At 39.5% G+C, this 8,952-nt stretch overlaps 1 protein-coding gene across 1 annotated transcript in view; it reads left to right on the top strand.

Moving 5' to 3' along the window:
• LOC104273169 (myocardial zonula adherens protein-like) overlaps positions 1 to 8,952 on the top strand; it is a gene marked incomplete at both ends in the record, with an annotated part of 35,880 nt that overhangs the window by 3,146 nt on the left and 23,782 nt on the right. The window contains 2 exons of the mRNA XM_009868403.1: positions 6,347 to 6,505; positions 8,829 to 8,921. Coding sequence (XP_009866705.1) covers positions 6,347 to 6,505; positions 8,829 to 8,921 — 252 coding nt within the window. The remainder of the gene's footprint in view (positions 1 to 6,346; positions 6,506 to 8,828; positions 8,922 to 8,952) is intronic.

Here is an 8,952-nt window from a genome sequence, read left to right as displayed (position 1 = left end):
CATTCCTGTACTAGGATGGCATCTCCCCATCTTTTGTGAAAGGCTGGCAGATGGTACACGGTTAGAAACTGATCTCAAAAACTGAAAGGGGAGTGAGGTTGTGTCAGGGTGTCAGGCTGAATTTTTATATTCATATTTAGGCTGATACATTGGAAAAAGAAGCATATGAGAACTGAAGTCACAAGTAGAGGCTGGTTGGTTGGTTTGTTTGCTTTTTGATAGGCTAAAAGCCTTTTCCTAAGTATCTCTTGATTGTTAGAACTTTAGGTAGAGATTATCCTGATTTTGTTCCATTCCTTCTGTAAATGACAGACAATGGATGACAGTAGTGTGGGGCTGTTTACTTCACCACGAAGTACAAAGGAATATTGTGCTCATCAGATTGAATGCAAAATCTGCATGTCCTGAAGCCTGCCTTGTCTTGCATAATAAAGGGCTTCCAGACAATTGTATCGTCCCTCTTTGGGATTGGTCTTATTTTTATCCATCAGGCCCTTTCTTCACTGTCATGGCCAAATTTGGAAGTGTCACTGGAAGGTGCAACTAGGCATTTGAGGGCAGAATATGGAGATATGTATAGATCGCTTCTTCTTTTTCATTTGGACACATGGACAAGAGAATGAAAATGAGGTAACACTATGAATTTGTGTCACTTTCCTGTCTTTGTGGTTTTCAACAGTTTGAGCAGTGTTTAGTCTTAAACTCTGATTGGTACTTTGACTGTGTAGATCCTCAGACTCTTTAATTTTCTTGGTTTTAAAGCATCACAAACAAAAAGGTGTTTTTAAAGCATCGCAAAAAAGAGGTAAAACTCTTTTTGCTTCCTAAGCAGGAATACAGAAGCATAGCAAACATTTTCCCCAGCAAAAAAGTAAGCTGTAAAGAAGCCAGAAGGGGAACTTGCTCCCATATGTGATGGGCAGAATCAAGCATAAACTTGCATCAGGCCTGGATCAAAGAATACGAGTGCACTGAGCATGGGGCTGTTGTGCACACTGAATCTAGGACAGTGCGTATTTTCTCTGCTGATCTGCTGCTGCCAGCCCACTCTCATCAACACAGCAGATGTTGTGTCATATCAAGTGTGGTTCACCTGCTACAGGTAGCTGATGTTACTTTTTCTCAGCCTCTCCAGCACTGATTGTTTGGTTTTTGATGTGTGCTAATTAAGTGACACCACCATTAAAAACAACACTACATGAAAACCACAGAAAGAATTTCACTGACTTCGATCCCTGATCGGTTCCCATGTGTTGCCTGAGCTAGTTGGGAGGTGTCTCTGCCCATGACAGGGAGGTTGGATTAAATGATCTCTAAGGCCCCTTCCAGCCTAGGCCATTCAGTGATATGATTCCATGATATGACATGATTTCTGTGGTTACTGCTGTATTTATTGTATCTTATTTTCTTAGTGTATAAACATCGGCGTGCTGTGTATGCATTTCATTGATTAGATATGACCTTGTATAATACCTCTCATTTCTGTTTTTTGAAATAGGCACCTAAATTGTACAGTTCAAGGAGCTCAAAAATTTGAATGTATTAAAGGATACTTCTTATTTAGTGTCATGAATTTAAGAGCGCTCATGTCTATGTCTTGGCATGTTGTCCCTATTTTAATAGTATTTATATATAAAACATCCCTCAATGTAACAAGAGTTTCTTGGGCTGTAGAAGAATATAAAAAAAAGAAAAACATAAATATCTTTTGTCAGAGAAAAGTAACTTTCCTTAGTGAGCTCAATATTATAAATTTGTTGTTTTACTGAATAGAAAATACATACCCTAAGTAATGATGTGATATTCTTGTTCCTTGTATACTAGTGAACAAGCAAAAGACAACTGGATGTTTCAGAAAGTTCTGGAATGTGGCAGTTGGGGAAAAGATAAAGCCTTGCTTAACTGATACTGTTCCAGTTAAAGGAAGACTTTTTAGATGGTGTAGGTAAACAAAAGATCATGATGTAGCAAAATTTTAAGGTCAGATGAGTACCAAACCCAGATTTGTGCTAATTATTACATTAGATGTCCTTTTTCCTCAAAGTAAGATACCATTTCTGTACTTCTGCTTACAATTTTGGGGGTATTGGACTTTCATTTCAAAATCTGATGGAGATAGATTAGGAAGCAAGTCATCCCTCGGTGGTATTTACATAATGCCAGTAAAACCATGGGTGATACTAAAAGCAGCTAATAACTCATATTTAGGGTTTGTTTTTAGTGTCTTTGCTTCACCTGTTTCATGCTACTTGTGCTACTTCCTTGGACAGAGACGTAAACAGGATGCATGGCAGTTATCAAGGCTTTTGCAACCTTGGGGTGTCGGCTTCTGTTTTAAATACTAATTAAGTAAACACAGTCCGTGTTTTTTTAGTACATGCTGTGTGATCACACCAAGTGCAACACGAATGTCACTGCAACATAGACAGTGCATGTTCCTGGAAGCTGCTGTAGCATTTATGTGCATCAACATGTTATGTTCTTGCTATTACCTTGCACTGTCACGAACTGACTATAGGTACAAAGAAATAGTCACATATTGCTTAAGCTAAGTCTGCCTTTTCAGTTCAGCAGCTCACATTTGAAGGGATTTTGAGCCCAATTTGGGCAACAACTGCACTTGTTTTGGGGCACTAAGTGCATAGGCAGGTGAGGAGTGAGAACTTCCCTGTCCTCTGGAGCTGGCTGGTATTTTGACCGTACACAGCAATGGTTAACTAATCTAACAAAACTTTCTATCTTCAAGCACTTTTCTGTGCTTGAATAACTTTACAGTATTTACTTGCCTCTAGATTCTTGTGTGTATTTACTTACTCTGTTATCATCACGGAGATGCCTCCTTGCAGACAGGCGAGGACTTTCTCAGAAAAATATCTGAATTCTGACAGTGGGACATGGAGGAAAGCAATGCAAAGTATTTGACTTTAAAAGCATTCTTTAGTCCTTGGGGATATGGAAGATCCAGGATTTGTGGAAGAGGAAACACGGGAGAGAGAGGACATGACAAAGGAAGAACAGAGGACAAAGCAGAAAACAAAAAAAACACTGAAGGGAGAAAAATAAACAAAAGTGGGTGGATGTACCTTAGGAGAGGAGACAAACTAGGAGAAAGTACATTTGGTATGTGCTTAGTGATGCAGTTCTGTGGAGCAGTTTGCAGACTGAGCTGTTCAGCAAGGCCTTGTTTAGAGGCAAAGATGTTTTTAAGAAATAGTTGACAAGCCAAGCAAGCCATCTACCCCTCCACCCTGCTTTGAGCAAAGTTTTTTGATTGTAACCCTTCCTCCAAGAGGTCACTGCATCAGGTTAGCCCTTTTTTTGTCAGAGTGTATGCTGAACCCTGAAAGAAGTGGTCGCTGAGTGGAAATGAAGAGTTACTGACCAGAGAAAACGGAGAGCAGAAGGCAAGCATAGCTGGAATAGAACAGCAAGGAAAAAGACTAAAGAAATATGAGAGCAATTATTTGTATAGCTGTTGGTTCACAGAGGTTTAAATTAAGCAAGTACTGAAATTTTGACAGGTACTTGCCCAGGGATTGTGATATGAAGAAGGAATAAGGAGGGGGTAGAAGCATTATCCTATGTTTTAAGTATCGCATAGTAGAACTGGAACACTCAACAGATTCTTTCATTCTTCTGAAAGAGAAGTGACAAAGGCATCTTGGGCGGCTTGCGTAAATGTAGACAACAGGCAAGTTTAGCACTGTTGCAAGAGACAAGTACCAGTCTGGCTTTGTGCATACTTAATCCTGCATGTACGTCCCATTATGATGTAAACTTATGTTTGTTTGTCTGTGAAATATGTAAGTGCCATGCGTGATTCTCCAGCTGCAACCCATTGGTCTGAATTTGTAGGTCTTTCTTGGAGGGGAAAAAAATTCCTCACTTCAAAGCATTGCTTAAGAATGTGTTTATAATATTCTAAAAATAAGGAACTTGGTCATAACTTCCATACAGACCTCCACAAACAGCACTTTAAACAATACTGCTAATGTTTTGGAGGCATAAAGGGTCTTGGTAGTTGCTGGTATTCAGCTGTTCACCTCATTAAAAATGAATGATTGTGGGTAAAGGGTATGGATTTATGAATTCACTGTCTGGTGCCTTAGTAACCTCTAAACAATCAGAGTGATTATTCATTTCGTTATCAGGAAGATGGAAGCTTGTATGTAATCTCTTTATCCAGATGCAGGGGAGGAGCTGCAATGAAACTATCAAAGAAACTGTTCAACCCTGGAAACAAACACACACAAGCAAATTTGAGTCATTTCCCCATCTAGTTTCTGTATTTTCTCTATTCTCAAAAAATTGAGTGGGAGGTTTTTGTTTGTACCCAGATAGCGAAACAAAAAACCAGTAATACATAATTATGAAACTTCAGATTATCAGAATATGAAGCTTTCTGTATAATGTTTTCAAAGTGTAAAATGATACTATGTGTAGGTAGGGCTGGTTGCCCAGTGGTTTTCCATTAAGCGGTTTTAGGGCTTTCCTTTTAAATGATTGCTCAGGGCTTTGTTGTTCTTTGCCTGAAAGGTTCTTTATCAGATGTCTGCTCTGTGACAGGTTTTACAATGTTGAGAAAATCTGTCAGTACTATGCAAAGGCTACACAATATAAAATATCTATCTTTACTCATTCTTCTCAATACAAGTAGTTTTCCTGTTCATTTTTCTCTTACCCAAAGAAGTATATATTCTTACATTGCCACCATAGTTGTGTTAGTTTGGCTGCTAAAACCTGAAAGTGCTACTGCTTTAGGCTGCAGAGGCTATTGACATTGTCTGTCATGGTGAGGACTGGAGACTCTAGGATGCAGCCACAGATGGATATAAGATGCTGAGCTTCATCTCTTCCAGCCTCTGTTTGGTGTCAAAGAGAGTTTTTAGATGCTGCTTAAGACTCTTAATTTAGTAAAGAATCTCAAAATCTGTCAGTTTTCATACAGCTTCATTTGTTACTGAATAACAAAACAAACCCAAATGTGTTCTAAGGTCAATGTAATAAATATTCTCAAATTTACCCATATCCTGGTATATCTAGCATGAGAATGGAAGTTCAGTAAAATTAGCTATGATTGATTTGTCCCCAGCACAAAACAATGTGTAAAGCTAAGCAGTAACAGCTGTGTTTCCAAGATTGTGTCATTCTATCTTTCTGTTCAGAATTAATCACTCATTTTAGGTTCCTAGTTTGCAGATATTAAGAAGTTAGGTAAGAAAAAAAAATCATAATGTGGATGTCTTCTTCTAAGAACTTGTTTAAATTCTTTGTAATCAGGAAGAGAAATTAGTACTTCTCCAGACTGACTCATTTCAGATGATTGCTACAGAAGGATGTTTCTCAGGGTTGATCAGAAGAGAGGCTGGGTGAGCAGTCAGGTCAGGTAGTTACAGCTGACCTTGCAGATACTTATTTACATGCTGAGGGAAGTGATTCCTACTGTTTGCCTGACTATTTTCCTTACTAAGTGTATTGATGAGATGAGTAAGAGGCATCTGTTGCAAAGAGTGCCTTAAAGTGAGACATACAATTATTACAAATATGTTTTACAAATTTCTGCAGATAGATAAAATAATGAATGTAGATGCTTCAAAGCAGCCTTGCTATTTACCTATCAAGACCTGTAACACTGGAACACCTACGTGAATGCAGTTTCACAGCTTTGCTTTGGCTCTTCTAATGTCAGTTCTACAACTGCTGTAAGAGAAATACAGCTGTGAAATGAATGTTTGTTTGCTTTGGAGGTCCTTATTTTTAAATGCAAACTGAAATTCTGCTTTGTTTATCTTCAAGGTAAACACATATTTTCTAAGTTCTGTTTAAGGAACCTTGCCTAGAATATGTTAATTTCAGTTTCTTTTGAGAACTTTCTCAAATTTTGATTAAACTTGTGAATTTTTGTATTTTCCACAACAGAGAGTTTGGGAAGTGGGGAACAATTCTGTGATTGCAAGAGTTTAAAAGGAGAGCTGACAGTGCTCTGGAAGAATGTAGAAAAGTAGCACATGTTGGTGAATGAATATAAACCAGGATAACTTTTTCTCTTACATGCCTCTACCTCTCCCAGCTCAAATCCAGTCTGTTGTCTCTACCGGTACCTATATCACTTCTATTAATGCCAATGGAAATTAAACACCTCTATAATCTCTATCAATTATAAACTGGTCGTTGATCTTCCTAAAAACATGAAGGTTAACAGTTCAGCCCAAAAATGTTCTTAGGTACTGTTGAGCTTCCATTATAGTTGGCTGTCTCTTCTGGCTCTGTGTTGCTGTATTTTTGTTTATTTTTGTATTCTAGTATTAACTTGAAAATAACTTTTTTTTTTTCCTCCACTTTTAAGGAGCTCTACCATGTACCAAATGGCATGTCGCCAGGGAAGCTGTCTCATGGGATGGTCTATGGTGTTGTGCACCGAACTGACAACAACCATAAGAGAGAAATGGTGGTTTATGGCTGGTCAGCTGATCAGCTGAAAGAGGAGATGAATTACATTAAAGAAGTGAGTTATGCTTTCGGCTTCAAAATTTCTCAAAAATCTTTTCATGAAGAGCTGTGAGTGTGTGTGAGATGACTGATTTCTAGCCCAACACCTGAATCTGAATTGGGAACCTACTCTGAAGCTAAAGGCTTGCCTTTTTACTATTCAAGCTGGAAAAAACATGCTGTATACCTGGGAACTGTGTGATCCAGACTCAAGGCCTTTGCACCAAGCGATACTTGTTAATGCTTGCTGAGCTGCTGGGGCTGGGCAAGCAAACTTTCAAACGGATCTCGGGGCTCCTGTCCTGAAGTCTACATAATTTCAAACTTGATACAGAATAAACTATATATGCAGACACCTGAACGGATAAACTCTCTCTTTTCCTCTGCATCCCCTGTTTCCCAGCCTCCCTGTTTTGAAAAGGCTCCTAAATTAGGTGACATAGTAAAATCTCTCGGGTATATTTTGGGGCAGTCTTAAAATAGTCAGCCTAATAAGGATGACTTTGTACTACTTTCTCTGTGCATGCTCATTTATCATAATTGGCAGAAGCTCTCCTAAAAAAAAAAAAGCATTTCTGATTCTGCTGCTTTCTGTGCTTGAAAATCAGCATCTCTTTGCCTGTGAGTCCCTGGCTCTCAGGCTTTGGCAATAACCCTTTAATTAGCCCAGGCCAAATAATTTGACCTTCTGTTTGCATCCACCTTCACCGCCCAGGAAGCTATTGGTCAATGGTTATTGTGTTACACTGATTCAAGTGCAAACTGAGTTGATACAACAGGGAGGAATGCCAGCAGTGTAAGAGACTGGTTATGTGGGCTTTTACTGTATGCCTGGTCTCTATTATTGCTATTAGCACTTGCTCCTTTCCTTTATTGCTCACGGTTTGTTAGCTCTCAGCAGTCACCACTCTCAAGTTCCTGCGCTCACAGTTAGGGTCGGTTACTAGCACTGTGTGGGTGAGGCAGGTGAGCTGCCTCAGCTGCTGCTTTCCTGCCTGGGGAGCTTCTCTGCCTTTCTGGCCTCGGGTCAGGGGCTGGGTGAACTGGCACACTGGAGGTCCTGCTCCCTGGGCTGCACTGCTCCTGGTACCTGGGGCAGAGTGCTTGGACCAGAACCATGTCTGTGCCCTCCTGTGTTGGCAGCTGACCTGTGGCATGGAGGGACAGGTCAGACCAGGTGGAGAGCATGCTTGCCTGTGTGTTCAGGGTATTGATCCTTCTAGGAAAAAGTGGAAGAGAAGTACCGGCCCTTGTTCTCCTGTCTTCTAGAAGCTGTGTTTGGCTTTTCGAATTTTAAATTTGTGGACTTTAGTCTGCTGTAGGAATTTTGTCTTTGAAAGTAGAGTCTTAAACAAGAGGCCTCAGCTTGTGCTGCGTATGTACTGACTTAAATAGACCAAAACTTCTGTGCCACATCAGAACTGCTGACAGTTTTCTCGGTATCTGAGTCAAATTTGTGCCTTGCAAGTGAGGGTGTGTGTGCATGTGCATATGTGTGAGTAGGGATGGGGGGAGGGGCTCTTTCCTGAGGCGAAGCACAGGAGTCAGCTTCTTTCCATGTTTCTCATCCTAAAGGGAGCATGAAGTTTAGGGTAAGCTTGTGCTTACTTCTTGCATAGATTTGCTGGCCAGTGCTCCTCTTTTGGGGGAGAGAGTGAGAATGCTGTAGAGCTGCTAGAAACATCCCCTCTTGTACAAGGCCCTACTGATGTTTTCCCCTGCTCCCCAAGCCTTTGCAGAGATGAGGTGAACTCGCTGCCCTACATTATCTGCAATCAGTCTGTGTTTGAGGGGGGGAAAGAGTTTAATTATGTAGCTGAAAGGTAGGCTGTAGGTAACCATTTAGCTGTTCTTTACCACATGTTCTCTTGAGAAGATCGGTTCTGTGCATGGTTGCAATAGGATGTAAACCCAAGCTGGCTTCCAACATGCTTTTTAAAATACTTTTTTTTAGTTGCCAATTTAGAAAGGCAAAGTATAATTTAGATCTATAGCTCTTAAATCAAGTAATCTGTTCTTCAGACTTGAAACTATATTGGTAAACTTGTACTAAGATTTTGTATAGCTAAATATGAGCCTAGAAGTCTGAAATTAAAGGGCTTATTTTCAAAAGATAGTCAGGGAAAATTAATTAACAACTTTAGAAGGTATGGAGGTGTATTAAATCTGAGACTTAAGTTTTTGTCTAGTTCTTAAGAGTAAATTGCTGTTGATGATAAGGTAGATTAATAATGGAAATTACTGAAAGTAACAATGAAGGATGTAGAAGAAAAATTGTATCCTGGTACAAACAGTATCATCAATAATTTTGATAATGGTTTGGGTTTTTTTTACACCAGGTGAGAGCAACCCTGGAAAAAGTAAGAAAGAAAATGTATGGTGAATATGATGAAATGAAGCGAAAAATACAGCAGCTTACAAATGAACTGAAAGTAAGTATATGTTCATTTGTAGGGACAGCAT

This window comes from Apaloderma vittatum, unplaced genomic scaffold, assembly GCF_000703405.1.
Source record: "Apaloderma vittatum isolate BGI_N311 unplaced genomic scaffold, ASM70340v1 scaffold20344, whole genome shotgun sequence".
Lineage (NCBI taxonomy): Eukaryota > Metazoa > Chordata > Aves > Trogoniformes > Trogonidae > Apaloderma > Apaloderma vittatum.
The sequence above is the reverse complement of the archived record's forward strand: the minus strand, read 5'-3'. Positions and strand labels throughout refer to the sequence as shown.